At 44.8% G+C, this 16,159-nt stretch overlaps 1 protein-coding gene across 5 annotated transcripts in view; it reads left to right on the top strand.

Moving 5' to 3' along the window:
- The window catches only part of LOC141106386 (uncharacterized), a 48,381-nt gene that overhangs the window by 27,835 nt on the left and 4,387 nt on the right, over positions 1-16,159 (top strand). For 4 of the 5 annotated variants that reach the window (XM_073597127.1, XM_073597126.1, XM_073597128.1 and 1 more), the window contains 3 exons: positions 5,135-5,191; positions 7,437-7,667; positions 10,107-10,223. In XM_073597127.1, the coding sequence (XP_073453228.1) occupies positions 5,135-5,191; positions 7,437-7,667; positions 10,107-10,223 (405 nt within the window). Of the gene's footprint in view, positions 1-5,134; positions 5,192-7,436; positions 7,668-10,106; positions 10,224-14,359; positions 14,630-16,159 lie in introns of those variants that run through there. The other variant, XM_073597130.1, reaches the window with a different exon arrangement.

Here is a 16,159-nt window from a genome sequence, read left to right as displayed (position 1 = left end):
TATTTAACAGCAAAATCTTTGCCCAGTTTTCAGAACACGGGCTACTCAACCTTATTTACAAAGAAATACGTCCCCACCAGCCGGACTTGTGCAACTAGGCCGGCCTACCCCAAATACGCGGCCCTCTCAATGCTGCTTTGCAAGCCGAGATTAAAGATATCTGCACCTACATCTGAAAGGTGGACCCCATCCTGCCTATAAAGACCTGGGATGCCCCCTTCCAGATCCACGTGCCTATAAGAAAATCCCCCCAAAAGTGGCATAAACTTTGCCAACGCCCGATTGACCCTCTTTCTCATCTTCTCCATTACTTTGGAAAACGGGGAAGACAGCCAAGCGAAACGGGGAACAATTTCTGAAAATACAATGATTGTACCCGGGGAAGTCAAATGGAACCTATACAGATCCTGTTTAATCATAAATAAAAGGTCTAAAGTACGAACTGAACCCAAATCATTGCCTCCTAGATGGACTATCAAAATTGAAGGCGGTGGCCAAACCTGAAGTAACTGAGACAAATGAAAAATAAATGTTGCCACCGCAAACCTCTTATTCCTTTCCAATACAGATTGAAGGATTCCGGCAGTAACGATAGGTTGACAGAATACCTGCGTTGGGCCGCACGTTTCCGAGCCCAATATATGTATGAGTGGCCCAGAATCCAAACACAATGCTGAAAACCTGGAAAATTAAAGTGACAAGTTAGGTCTGATATATCTCTTAAAACAGTTTGACCTCCACCTTCCCAAATCCATTATGGTTTTGGCTGGCAACCCCTTTTCAGCAGCATCAGACGCTGCCCCTATTCTGAATGAATGTGAGGAAAACTTGAAATCTTGTAAACCCAATTTCCCAAGACAGCGTTTCAAAACATAAGCAAATTGGTACCTTGTTAAAGGAGACTGGTCCCAATGACTGAGAAAATGAGTCGCCCCCGCTAGACGTGCGGCGAGGAAACCTGTAACTAACGCCACCGGACAAACTGAGGCGTCACTCCATGCCGCCACTGTCACCCATTCCCCCCGCCCCAGCTGATCAGTTTTCGCCGTCTCAGAAAAACCTGTACGCGACCGTGGTCAACTAGCACATGGTCCGACCACAAACCCAAGGAGCTTAGCTTGGATCCAGGAAGCAGGTCAGAAACCCGAAAGGCACCAAAATAAAACAACACAAAAGTTACTTTAAACAGCAAAGCCTCATAGCCGCTAAAACATACCCCCATCGTGGCATCGCACAAGCGTCTAAGCAGAGATAAACCAATAGGACGCCTGTCATCCGGGACAAAAGTTGATCTTCGATAGCCTTTCAAGGCCTGCTTTACCAGGAAAAAACTCGAGCAGGACGGGAGACCCCTCATCCTGAAGAAAAATGATACTCCCGCCAAGGTCTTAGCCAGAGAACCATAAGAGGGCTGGCCTTCCATTAGAAAAGCCAAAAAGGCCAAAATAGCCTGCTCCTCGGGAGACTCCCAATCAAAACCCGCATTTCCAGCGAATAGCATCCACTTCCTCCAAGCCGTGGAGTAGTCTGCCCAAGTACGGGAAGAAACTGAGCATTTAACGGCATCCATCACTCTCGCTAAATTAGCTCCCACAAGTACGCCGGGCATTGCGTTCCTTCCGCGTCCGCCCCTGGGAGCAGCTCCCGAAAATGCTGCATCTGGAAACGGGAAAGAGAGTCAGCCAGATTATTCAAAACCCCCGGCGTGTACTTCGCCTTGATCCAAATGTTAAATTTTAAACATAAGAAGACCAAATGCCGCAAAATCTTGACCACCCAGAGAGAGCTGGAAGAAAGACAGTTGACAGCGAAGAGGACCCCCTTATTGTCTGTTTCTACCAGAATCCGCCGGTTGGCAAAAAACTCTCCCCAAAGCGCCACAGCCACTAAAACTGGAAAAAGCTCTAACAGCACGACGTTCCTAGTAGCCTTCATTCGAATCCATGTCTCCAGCCAAGCCCCACAGCTCCAATGCGATCCCCAAATTGCCGCAAAACCCTTGGAGCCTGCCGCGTCCGTGAACAGACGAAAATCAGGAGCAAAGATAAAATCTGATTGAAAAAAGGAACGGCCGTTAAATGTCGACAAAAAATCAGCCCACACTACCAAATCATCTTTGAGGGAAGCCGTTAAACGGATGTGAGCAAAAGGAGATTTTAAACCTGCAGTTGCCATGTACAACCTCCTAGAAAAAATCCTCCCCACCGGCATGATTTTTCCAGCAAAAGCCAGGAGACCCAATAAGGACTGCACCTCCTTCAATAACACCTTACGTCTTCTCAAAAATACTGCAATAAGGTTCCTCATCTTGTCTACCTTAGCCTGCGGCAAACTAAATTCTTCCACCTCTGTATTGATCAAAATACCTAAAAACTCCATGGAAGTCGCAGGATAACAAGTTTTCTCGGCAGCTAGAGGAACCCCAAAATGTTTCGAAACAACTACAAATAACTGCAGAAGACGAGAACAGATGTCCGAATTTGCCGAGCCGATAAACAAAAAATCATCTAGGTAGTGTGCAATTGAATCCTGACCAGACTCAAAACACATAACCCAATGAATGAAAGTAGAAAAAGTTTCAAAATATGTACAAGACAAAGAACATCCCATAGGAAGACATTTGTCAAAAAAATAAAACCCGTCAAAATAAAAACCCAAAGAACTGAAAGCTGTCGGGGCAATGGGTAAAAGCCTGAAAGCCGACTTCACATCAGCTTTTGCCAACAATGCCCCCCGGCCGCATGCTTTAATTTTGCCCACTGCTCCATCAAAAGTCGCATAAGCGACTGAACACAGCGAATCGTCAATTTCGTCATTCAACGAGCCCCCTTTCGGAAAAGAAAGATGCTGTATTAAACGAAATGAATTTGGTTCCCTCTTGGGGACCACACCTAGCGGTGAAATGTGAAAATCGCTAAAAGGGGGAAATTTAAACGGGCCAGCCATGCGACCTTCTGCAATTTCTTTAGAAACTTTTTCCCTCACTACTTCAGGAAACTGCCTAACTGACTTCAGATTATCCACAATAGTACAACCAGAGCCAGTAAAAGAAGGAAGAGGAAAACCAAAAGAAAATCCTTCAATTAGTAAAAGCGCTTTCGCCCTGCTTGGGTATAGATCCAGCCAAGGGCGCATGTTTTCCAGCCTCACTGGCGTGCAGGCTCTTGGGAAAAATATTGCGCTGAGACGGGACCCCCACCGCTGTTTTCTTAAAACATTTCACCACAGGATGGGGCCCCGCGCAAAAAGAGCACTCATGTCTATACTTACAAGAAGTATTAAAACGACACTGACTCTCGTTGAATGAAAAACACCAACCCCTGCGATACCCTGGCGAAACCTGAGTACCCGGATTGGAAGGGGACTGCCGCATACTAGGCGCTCGCTGAGGCAAGATTAAATTAAGCCATAGGCCCACGTCTTCATTCCCCATCTTAAAGATGGGTGGACCGCTAGCTTCTGGCGAAAAGACTCGTCATAAGCGTACCAGCCCAGACCTCCAAAATTCTTGTAAGCCTCCAAGACGTGGTCCAAGTGCTGGAACAAACCCCCGCTCAATTCCGGGTGCTTTTCGACCAGAACACTCGCAAAAACAAAAAATGCCTGTAACCAATTAAATAACGATCGTGGCACCGTTCTGCGCCTATCTTCCTCCTGCTCCCCTTTTTTATCTAATTTCAAATTAAATTCTTTTGCAGTGGGAAGAAGAGATAAAACTTCCACAAAATCTCCCCGCCAGATTTTTTCTTTCACCGCCGAAGGGAGATGGTACCCCAAAGGAGAAATTTCACAAGGCATAACCCCTTTTAAACATGCTTCAGGGACTGACAAGATATCCCTAACAGGAGTGTGCATGTGTGCATCCCCAATGTGTGTACTGCCTGACTGACTAAATGACACAGGAGCAGGGACATTTACAGGTGCAGAAATAAAGCTAGCAGAGGCAGACCCAGAGGGGGAGACAGCCAGAGAAGGAGGAAGAATAGGAGAGGCAATACCAGCAGCAGAGAGAGCATGAGAGATAGCTGACAGGTAACCCAAGATATCATTTACAGTGGATTTCTGTAACTCACCCTGCCCAGCTGATGACACCTCCCCCGCTGGGACACTCATGCTTGGCTGTAGGCTGTGAAACAGTGCACCTGGGACCAGCTCACTCTGAGGAGCCGACCGCTGAGGAGTAGCTGTTGCTTGTGAGCCTGCAGCAGACACAGGCAGCTCCGTCCTCTCCTGTCGTTCTTCTTGTGGCGCAGAGTGTCCTCTTCCCCTCCTCCTGGCTGGCGACTGAGTGCAGGTCCGCCTCTTCTGTCCCGACCGTCTCCCGGGCACCGCCGCCATGCTTCCCCTCTCTTCTGCACGCGCCCGCCCGGCGGCTTGTTCTTCTCCTTCTCCGGCCACCAGACGCTCCGGAGGGATGCTCCGCCTTGCTCTTCTCTGAGGAGAGGGCTGGACTGGCTGAGCCTCTCTCACCTCTGCGTTCTGCTGAGCGTCTTCTGTGACAGACAGCGCCAGGCAGCGGCGCATCCATTCCTCTCCGCCCTGGCTCTCTGCTCTTTCTACAAAAGCCCTCACAAGGTCTTCCATCCGCACTGCTCACAAATGACAAGAAAGAGAACTGCTGAAAAGGAAAGTCAGTAAGTCCTTGCTCTCCAGGTCAGGCTGCAGTTTCTTCTCTTCCAGGTCCAGCTGCTGCAAGAGGAAGTACAGACCCTCAGCAGCCCCTTTTATCACTTCTCCCAGGAATACCAGAACCTTCCCTGGGATCTGATTGGGCCACCTGCAACTCAGGTATGCATTTAAAGGCACAGCACACTAAAAATACCTGCTAACCTAAACTATCACCAGGGCTGGGTGACCGCCGTCCCAAAAAAGGGGGCTCTAATGGTGCGCCCCCTTTTAAGTATTCTATGTTGCCGTCAGATTTAATTCACTTTGTTATGACTGACCTTTTTGGCTACCTTCTATTCCACTGTCCAATTAGAATTCCTGTTGGCCACTGTCAGTAAGGTCCATGAAGTCTTGTGTTTTCCCTTTCTCTTTCTGATGTCCCATTTGTCTCTCTCTTTCTCTCTCCATCTCTCTTGGAAACTATTGTGCCCATGTATAATGACTAGTTGTGCTTGTCTCTCAACAGTTCATTGTATCTGGAATGCTGAACATTGTAGCCTATAAAAAACCCAAGGCATTCTGGGTAAGTGGTTTATTACACTCCTTTCTAGCTATTTGAGATATTTATTGGCAGGATTGTGAATTGTGTCACCTAGGTTTCTTACCTGTACATGGTAATCTTAAAGATAAAAAAAGATTGTTTAATATCATTGTATCTTCCTTATCTTTAGCTACTCTATCTTTAGCTTCTTTATTGTTTAAATCTTCCTCCAGATTAATCTGGTGCCATGAATGTTGACCCAGGTTTCCAGTTTCAGGGAGGCTGCTTTCTCTTGCAGCATGCACCCTTGCATTTTGGGATTAGAACTATACCCCCTTCCTAGTCCAGGTCGTTGTCTTCTTCAACATAAGCAAGGTAGCCCACCACATTGAGGGCATGTGGCCTGGTATGGTTCAGGAGGGGGGTCTCACGCTCGTTACCCCCTTTTTCTGGCCAGCCAGGCTGCATGCTCACATAAAGGTCAAGTATGGAATTTGGGGGGCCTCACACCATTTTAAAAATGTTTTGACATTGGGTCCTTCTTAAAATTCATAGCAGACCTGAAGAACCTGGCATTGATTGTGGGGGAACCCCACACTTTTTTTCCCGGTTCCTTTGTTTATATTCACCTGTAATTCTCAGCTTACAGGTGAAACAGCAGGGTAGGGATGGGGTACTGGCAGTAAGGACACCGGTGGGTGTCGTTTCCTTAACAACAGTGTTCTTGAGCTGGAACACCTTTAGCAGTAGTAGGAATTCAATTGTTAAACAGTTAATTTCTTAATTCTATTCATTAAATAGCAAGTGGTTAGAACATGAGATAATTCACTACAATATTATATTAAATTCAATTCACAAAAAAAAAAATGTAACACTTTACATATCACATGAAATATTTGTACAGAATGCAAATATCTCAAATGATAAGCTTTAGTGAATTGATCCCATTGTCACTACACTGGACATAGCCTAAGCATAACTGTGGGAGGGGCCCAGCAGCTCCGACCACTACAAGCTGCTTGTAGAAAACTACAGGAGGGGGCAGATACAAGACCAGTCACCCTGCACAAGGAAAAAAAAATGCCGACCAGTCTGTAAGAAAGCTCCTACACAGAGGCAAAGTAGAAGAGTTTTTTATTTAAAAACTATTTCTTTACCATGTATAAAATAATATAAATATCTGCGCTATTCTATACAATTTTAATAAATAAAAGCAGCCAGCATAGTTTGTTGATAACCAAACACAAAAGTCCAAAGTCTAAAAGATGCACCGCTAAAAATGGTAACAAGTAGTAATTCCAAAATAGAAGGGAGGAATATTCCAGTCACCAGCTATAGTGCATATGTATGAAAGCACTCAGCACCACGTGGTATAGTGATCTGCTTACCAGAAGGCTAAAAATAATATGCATGTGATATTGATTCCAGGCTCATCCTGCATATCGGGGCGGCACAGTGGTGTAGTGGATAGCACTTTCGCCTAGCAGTAAGAAGGGTCGTTGGTTCGAATCCCAACCACGACACTACCTGCATGGAGTTTGCATGTTCTCCCTGTGCCTGCGTGGGTTTCCTTCGGGTACTCGGGTTTCCTCCCACACTTAGGTTAATTGGATCCTGTCTAAATTGTCCCTAGTATGTATGAATGTGAGTTAGGGACCTTAGATTGTAAGCTCCTTGAGGGTAGGGACTGATGTGAATGTACAATGTATATGTAAAAAGCGCTGCGTAAATTAATGGTGCTATATAAGTACCTGAAATAAATAAATAAATAAATAATAAAATATCCGACTTTACAATTCACCCTCAAGGCCCATCAACTGGTTCACTCTCTTCTATGTCACGACCTACAGTCTGTAAGGAAGGGAGACAGAAGTAAGGATGGAGGACAGTAAGCACTGCTGATCGTTATACTGAAAGCCTTGCATCTGATGTGAGTTCCTGGAGAAGTTTATTGAGGGAGAATATTATCTGGACATCACTGTTTTAAGCCTTGAGGGTGAATTGTAAAGTCGGATATGTAGGATGAGCCTGGGATCATTATCACATGCATATTATTTTTGGCCTTCTGGTAAGCAGATCACTATACCACGTGGTGCTGAGTGCTTTCATACATATGCACTATAGCTGGTGACTGGAATATTCCTCCTTTCTATTTTGGAATTACTACTTGTTACCATTTTTAGCGCCGCATCTTTTAGACTTTGTTATTTCTTTAGCATGGATTTTGGCTTTGAGGAGCAAAGAAAAGACATGCCCATTTGGTAATGTTTTTGTGTCTTTTATGTAGGTAGTCATTACCTTCATCTCCTTGTTGAGCTGTCTGGTCGTAACTATCGCTGGCTTGGTCTTTGTACATAGAGATTTAACTTCCATTTGGCGTAGAAACGACATGACCCCTCTGTGTGATGAGGTCCACCAAATCCACCCTTACCCCAGAATAGATTCTGTGAAAATCTACAACAGAAATGAAGCAGAATGGAACTTGGAGCGCTGCAAAAGTGGATTTCGGCAATACCAGGTGTGGCCTTCTGTTTATGTTATAAATTGGAATTCATTTTGAAAAGACAAACAGAGTTGTAATTAACAGGCAAGAGATTCACAGCTTTGGTTCACAGGGAGGGTTAATGTTAGGGTTACAGGTGGGGTTAGTGTTAAGGATAAAGGAAGTTTTAGTTTGAGGTTTACAGGAAGGTGATAGGGTTAGTGTTAGGTTTACAGAGAGTATTAATGTTAATATCACAGGTAGGCAGGGCTGTTATTATGAAATCACAGAGTCACGTACAGCATACCTAACAGGGCCCTCCAAAAAAATCAAAACGTTATTTTCACAAAAAATACACTATTAGCAGGCACAAAAAAACATAACTTACAACATTTCTGCTAAATCTAAAATATATAACTGCACTGAGTTATGTAATAAAGCTCGGTGTGTGAGTGAGGTCTTAAGGTTCATTTACATGGGTGCTGTGGCCTGTACAGTGTGAATCAGTGGGTTTGTTTATGTGGCTGAAGCTTTGTGCAGGCAGTAGGGTTGCCACCTGTCCGGCCCCTACCCCTCTGTGTCTGCCCACACTTCAATCCCCGGCACTGTGCCTCAGAAAAGGAAAGTGGGGCCAGAAATTTGAAGTCCAGCAACCTCAGCTACATCTGGATGAGAGGTGCTGACTGCCAAGTGGTGATTGAGCTCACCATTCATCCCTGGCTGTGACTGCCTGTGACTGAAGTCTCTTCCCTTCTCTCTCCTGCCTCTGAGCGAGTACACTAAGGTAAATCAGGGATCTCAGAGCACCCTTTAAATCAGAGTTCCCCTTTACACCAGAGGCCACAGTGTTCCCCCTTACATCAGAGTCCTCTCCGTACATCTGAGTTCTCAATGTTCCCCCTTAGATCAGGGTTCCCAGAGCATCCATTAAGTTAGAGTCCCCAGAGCTCTCCCTTACATCAGAGCCCCCCCCCCAGTGTAAGGGAACTCCGTGAGCTCAGATGTAAAGAGGGAACTCTGTGGACTCTGATGAAAGTCACAGCAGAAGCCGATTAGCAGGTGCCGGACAATAGATGACCGCTAGCACCTGCTGATCCGGTGAGGAGACACACTTAATGGAGCTCTGCATATGTAAGCCTCGGTTCACACTGGGACGACTTGTCAGGCGACCTAGGTCGCCTGACAAGTAGCGTCCCGTTCAGTACAATGGAACCGTTCTAAGGGGAGCGACGCAAGTCGCTCTGACTTAGAAAAAGGTTCCTGTACGACTTCGGGGGCGACTTGGGGCGACTTGCATAGACTTCTATACAGAAGTCGTTTTGCAAGTCGCCCGGGCAGTCGTGTGCAGGTCGCCTCGGTGAGGCGACCTGCAAGTCGTGCCGCCTTTGGTGTGAACCGAGGCTAAATCCGGAGATTTTGTCCGGCACATCCCTTAGTGAAAGCAGCATACTGTACACACAAAAACACTGGCTAAGCACACATTTAACCCTTTGATCGCCCTAGATGTTTAACCCCCTTACCAGCCTTACCCCTTACTTATCATTAGTACAAGGACAGTGCATATTTTTAGCTTAGTTCCCACAAAGTGTCGGGAATGTCCGTTGGTGTCCAATTCGCAGTCCTCCTATAAGTGGCTGATCGCCACCATTACTAGTATAAAAATAAATGTACAGCAGAATACATATTGGCCTAAATTTATGAAGAAATCAGGAAATTCGATTTTTAACATTTTTTTATTCGGTATGTTTTATAGCAGAAAGTAAAATTAGTGTGTTTTTTAGTCAAAATATTTTTTTTTTTTTTTTTTGAGCAAAAAAAACTGATGGGGCATACACACGGTCAGACTTTTCGTCTACAAAAGTCCAACGGACGCCGACGGACTAAAGCTGGCTGGTAATCCGATCGTGTGTTGGCTTCCCCGGACTTTCAGCTGACTTTTTCAGCCTCAAATCCGACGGACTTTAGATTTGAAACATGCTTCAAATCTTTACGTCGTAACTACGACGGACCCCGAAATCCACTCGTCTGTGTGCTAGTCCGATGGACAAAAACCCACGCTAGGGCAGCTATTGGCTACTGGCTATGAACTTCCTTATTTTAGTCTGGTGTACGTCATCACGTACGAATCCGTCGGACTTTTGTGTGGTCGTGTGTAGGCAAGTCCGTTCGTTAGAAAGTCTGCCACAAGTCCGCCGCAAGTCTGCCGAAAGTCCGCCGGAAGTCTGTCGGACAGGCTGTCGGACTTTTGTAGACGAAAAGTCCGACCGTGTGTATGCCCCATAACTGTGGTGATCAAATACCATCATAAGAAAGCTCTATTTGTGGAGGGAAAATGACATAAGTTTCATTTATTTACAACTTTGCATGACTACGCAATTGTCAGTGCCGTATACCAAACAATGGCCTGGTCATGAAGGGAGGGTAAGTCTTCCGGATATCAAGTGGTTAATTATGGTTTTCCCCTTTTATACACAGAACTTGCTCTATAGCGTGGTGGTTATGTCCTCCATTATAATAGCCTGTGGCCTTTCCATCATCATTATAGCCCTGAACTACAGCCTGCAGATGATTTCCAGCTCCTGCAATTGTGAAGTAAGTCACATTCCATTATTTAATGACTGCTTACACTTTAACTAAGATTTGGGGCCTTGATTTAAAAACTGGAGGAAGAATAAGTGTCATCCTCTGCTATTTTCCTAAGGCAGGTTGGAAATTTAAATGATTGGTCACAAGAACCAATACAGATATACATGATCGGATCTAGGGATGTGCTGGGATGGGCTGCACCTCCCCAGATTTCAGTTGTGCCCCCCCACAGGCCTGCTGGTCCCCACCATATGCATTGTGCCTACAATATGAGAAGTGCCAGCGGCAGAGAGAGTGCCGGGAGGAGGTGCGGGCTTTCTGTGCTCTCCCCCCTTCTGTCATAACAGCGCTCTTCTATACAGCAGGTTACACAGGATTGCTCATACATCGCACTGTACACTACACAGCTTGATTACCTGCCCCCTACCCACATTTCCAGGAGCTGAGCAGCTTTTTGGTGGGGGCAGGGATTTGTGCTGGGAAGGGTAATGTGTAGGGGGTTGTGGGTTGTGCTAGGAGGAGGGATTTGGGAGGATCTGTGCTAGAAGTGGGGATTTGGGGTTGGGGGGGGGGATGTGTACTAGAAGGGGGGCTGGGGGGTTTACGAAGAGGGGGATTTGGTGAGTGGATTTGTGTTAGGAGGGGAGATTTGGGGGAGAGGAATTGTACTAGGATGGAGAATTTGGGGAGAGGATTTGTGCTAGGAGTGGGGATTTGGCGAGAGAATTTACACTAGTAGGAGGGAATTGGGGGGGGGGGGATTTGTACTAGCAGTAGGGATTTGGGGGAGATGATTTGGAAAGAAAGAGGATGTGTGCTAGGAGTGGTGATTTTTTGGGGCAGGGGAGAATTGTAGGGAATTGGGGTATTTAAGCTGGAAGGTAAGATTGGGGGGCAAAGATTTGTGCAGGGAAGGGGGTTTGGATTGTGAGGATGGGGACTTTTTGCATTTTTGTTTGTGGAGAATCTGGGCTTGTAGAGTGAATTTATGCTTAGGTAGTGAGCGTGTTGATTGTGAGGATGGGGACTTTTTGCATTTTTGTTTGTGGAGAATCTGGGCTTGTAGAGTGAATTTATGCTTAGGGAGTGAGCGTGTTGATTAGTGCTGTTTTTTTTTTTTTTTTTTGGAGGGGGGTGCAATTTGTCAACTTCACCTTGAGTGTTAGATGACCTTGTCCAGGCACTGCCTGCACTGCACACATGGCACTCAACAGTCTCCTCCTCCCCATTTAACACATAGCTGAGTGTCCCTTACAGACAAAACTTTGATCTGCATGTGCAGCTGACTGCTATGTTGCAGTTCTCACCTTTGAAATTCCCTGATCGAAATGGCAGCTGTAGTAACCAGCTACACACTGTGTGGCTCTGATCTCAGCTATGTGCTCTGTGGGGAGAAGGAAATCTCTTAAGTGCCCTGCCAGCAGTGGCCCTGTCCTCAACTCTGCTGACCACTGTCTTCCATCATGCTGACCCCTGCACCCTGCCCTTCTAACCCCTCCTCTGCACCGCTGACCCCTATCTTCTTTTTTATAATTGTATTTTTATTAATTTTTTTATATTTTAAAGTGAACAAGTACAGCATTGTTGTACAATATAGAATATAAAGTTATTGAAGACATCTTGATATCAAAACAGAATAAGTACATATGAACAGAATTCACAATTACAGAGCACAGGAGTGCTCTGCACAATATGTCCAGGTTATACAAAGAAAGCAGTCCAAAAATAGGAGTACAGAATCAAAACCATAAGTTAATCACATAAAAGGAAAAACACAGATTCCACGGAGGATATGTGATACGGGATAATAAGCTCTAAATAACAGATGTGAAAGTGGAGTAAATGGGGGGGGGGGGGAACGTCATGGTCACATGGAAACCCTATGCCAGTAAAAGTTTAAGAATCGGTATTTGGCATAGGGGTCCCAAATTCCGACCTATCCCAGAATTCCCACAGTTTTTCAAATTGGGGGATAGTGTCATGTACTGAGGCCGTTAGATATTCCATCCTCCGAATATCAGCCACTAGTTGTAAAAATTTGGGCCAAGGAGGAGGGGCGTTGGACAGCCAACACAGGGGAATGAGTCTTTTGGCAGCCAGTAGTATGTAAGAAAAAAGCCGGTTGACTCTTTTGGTTAAGCCAGGGAAAGGAAGGCCTAACAGATAATGTAAGGGGTCAAGCGGGAGAGATTTATCCAACACTTTCTGTATCAAGAGCCTTACCTCACCCCAAAAAGGTTGGATCATCGAACATTGCCAAAATATATGAAAAAAGGATCCCAAGCCAACAGCGCGGCAAGACTGAAGGATCTATAGGGGGTTCTATACCAAAACATAAAAATTTTCATAGAAGTCTCCCATTGGGTCACACACTTGGAAGACTTGGAAACAGAAGACCAAATCTTATCCCACACTGGACTGAAATAGATCTGCCTATTAAATGGGACCATTTTCCCATATAATGATGTGTGGTCTCAGTAAGAGGTGTCGACTCATGAAGGATACGATGAATGGAGGATATTAAATGTAATTGATGGGGGCCTTGAGCGTATATGTACTCGAAGGTAGTTGGACTGTCGAGAGTTAAAGTTGAGGATTTAGAGTGAAAAAAATGTCTAACCTGCAGGTAGAAGTGGAAAAGTTGGGGAGGGATATTGAATTTCTCGCTTAGATTGTCGAAAGTATGTAGCCTTCGCATAACAGGATGTACTAGATTTCGAAGTTGGAAAAGGGAGGCGTTAAGCCATGGGAAGATCCTGCCCAGGGACATACTGTCTGGTATACGTGGGTTAAACAATACATTGACAAGCGGGGAGCAAGGCGAGGTAAGGTGGTATTCTTTAAGGCATTTACGCCAAATGGTTAAGGTAAAATTCATTGGAGCAGTGCACTGGTGTTTGAGAGTGGGATCCAGAGATAAGGAACCCTCCCAAACCAAGGAACTCGGGTGAACTGGATAGAGCACACCCTTTTCAATGGCAGTCCACTGGTTTGGTGCAAATAGAGAGGACCAGGAAACAATAGGCCTTAAATGTGAGGCATAGTAATAATTAATAATGTCTGGTGCACCCATTCCACCCCTGGACCTCGGAGCAAACACCACGAACTTGCTATACGATGAGCCCTATCTCCCCATATGAACTTTAGGTTCGTATGGAACCTAAAGGAAGGAAGTAAAGTAAGGAAGCTTTGCTGAATTGTCTTTAATTGGGATGAGGGCAAGGCAACTGGTAATGTTTCAAAGTGGTATAACAGTCTAGGTAAAATAGACATTTTTAGAACATTTATCCTGCCCAACAAAGACAAAGGGTACTTCGCCCAAGTCATCAGGGATTTATTGATGTCCAGAACCAGGGGTGGAAAGTTAGCGGAGTAAAGAGAGGAATAGGAAGGGGTGAAAAGAATACCTAGGTATTTGAGGGAAGTTTTGCACCACTTATAAGGATATGACTCTTTGAGCTGTGATAATATGGGTAATGGGATATGTATAGGCAGAGCTTGAGTTTTGGAAGTGTTGATCTTATAACCCAAAATGGCCCCAAAGCAGGACAACAGTTTATGCAGAGAGGGGAGAGAAATCAATTGATTAGTGATCAGACCCCTATCTTCTGTCCTGCTAACCCCTGTACACTGCCTTGATAACCCACTGTACACTGCCCTATAAACTCCTGACCCTATCCTCTGCCCTGCTTGATACCCTGTACACTGCTCTACAGACTCTTATACATTACCCTTCCGATCCTCACCCCTAAATCAGACAGGCTAGGTCCGGCACTGTAGACATATGCCCTTTGCTTCTTATTGATTAGCAGAGGCCAACACTTGTTTTAAGGCTTTTTAGAAGAGGTTGTTATTGTGGTCTGTGCCCCAGTGGGGAGACTTGTCCTCACTTAACATCTTAGCTGACTGGTGCGCCAGCATGAACAAGATATTTGGTAAATCTCTCTCTGCAATTATTCTCTGATATTAAAAGTATTTAGCGGGTTTGTATTGTTTTGGTTTCAAGGCCATAGAGGGTCTAGACATGTGCAGAATGGAAAAAATGTCTTTGCTGATTCGTTTCAGAATTTGTTTCGCTTATTAATTTCCTAACTAACAGGGGCTTTTTTGATCTATGCCCCTGTCTCCCTAATTCGCAACAGAATTCTCTCCATCTTTTGGTTCCGGACATATAGGGAGCTGGATTACTACTGTGGTGGTCTCACACTATCCCTTAAGGATCCATCAATGGCGAAACATGTTCGGAGCTAAGATTCACCTGTGACCACTTTTTCCTCCTTCTTTGGGCCACTAGCAACCCAATACTTGTATTGTATATGCTCTATTATTGAGTTTAACAATTTTTATATATTTTTGTTGTTTGCCTTTTTTGTGTTTTTGTATTAATAAAAAGAAATAATATTTTTATTCAATATGTTGTGATTTAATTGTTGATAGCACCGTTATAATCCCACTTCTCTATACTTACATTCTTTGCTTACCGGGATGAGGTGCATGACATCATAGAGCCACTCAGACTATACTTTTTAGTCTAAGTCTGACCCATGTTGGCCCCACCTCAAAACTTACAGGATTTAAAGCATCTGCTACTGACGGCCTGGTGCCAGATACCACAGCATACATTCAGACGTCTAGTGTTGTCCATGCCTCAATGAGTCAGGACTGTTTTTGGCCGCAAAAATATTCAATATTAGGTGAGTGGTCATAGAGTTATGGCTGGTGTGTGTCTATATATATAAATATATATATATATATATATATATATTATAGTGACATTGGGGATTGTTCAGCTCAAGTGAATAGATGCGTTTTGGTGCAGTGAGTCCACATCAGAGAGGCATTTATAGTTAAGGGCCTGGTACCCCACATTTATTAAAGGGAAAAACAAAACAAATGTCTATCCAGGAATCCCACGCAGGGGTCCAAGCTTCAATTAAATACACATAATCCAAATGAAAATGCTAGCCCACCTGGCTACTCTTCAGCAGTAATGCTGCTATAGGTACAGGCCCCTCAAATGAGCTGCTTGGATACACACAGTCGTAGGCTCCTTGGCTGCACACAGCTTCAAGCCCTTCAACGCAAACAGCTTTGGGTTCCTTGGATGAACACAGCATCTATTCTCACACAGAGACACTTACTAGCAGCCACTGCTCCAACTCCACCTTCCTCCTCCTTCTGCTCTCACCAGCTCTTCGTTATATGGGCTGTGTGCACCTGGGCACACACCCTGTTGACTGTCCACAAGACCCGGACACAGGATTGGAGATCTCGTCCCACCTAAGACTCTGAAGGATCTCCAAACTACAGAGCCCCATAAGGAACTAGCAAAACCTGGAGAAAACTGCCAGAGCAGTTTTCTCTGTTTCAAATTTACGCTCTGTACTCAGCCGATATGCAGACTCTGTGTCCACTTTAACCCCATTTTCATAGGGACAGAGCCTTGCTCTGCCACAGTATATATATATATATATATATATATATATATATATATATATATATATATATATATACACACTGTGTATGTGTGCATATACACAGTATCTCACAAAAGTGAGTACACCCCTCACACTTTTGTAATTATTTTATTATATCTTTTCATGTGACAACACTGAAGAAATGACACTTTGCTACAATGTAAAGTAATGAGTGTACAACTTGTATAAAAGTGTAAATTTGCTGTCCTCTCAAAATAACTCAAAACACAGCCATTAATGTCTAAACCGCTGGCAACAAAAGTGAGTACACCCCTAAGTGGAAATTTCCAAATTGGGCCCAAAGTTTCAATATTTTGTGTGGCCACCATTATTTTCCAGCACTGCCTTAACCCTCTTGGGCATGGAGTTCACCAGAGCTTCACAGGTTGCTACTGGAGTCCTCTTCCACTCCTCCATGATGACATCACAGAGCTGGTGGATGTTAGAGACCTTGCGCATCTCCGC

Source organism: Aquarana catesbeiana, linkage group LG08, assembly GCF_042186555.1.
Source record: "Aquarana catesbeiana isolate 2022-GZ linkage group LG08, ASM4218655v1, whole genome shotgun sequence".
Classification (NCBI taxonomy): domain Eukaryota; kingdom Metazoa; phylum Chordata; class Amphibia; order Anura; family Ranidae; genus Aquarana; species Aquarana catesbeiana.
The sequence above is the reverse complement of the archived record's forward strand: the minus strand, read 5'-3'. Positions and strand labels throughout refer to the sequence as shown.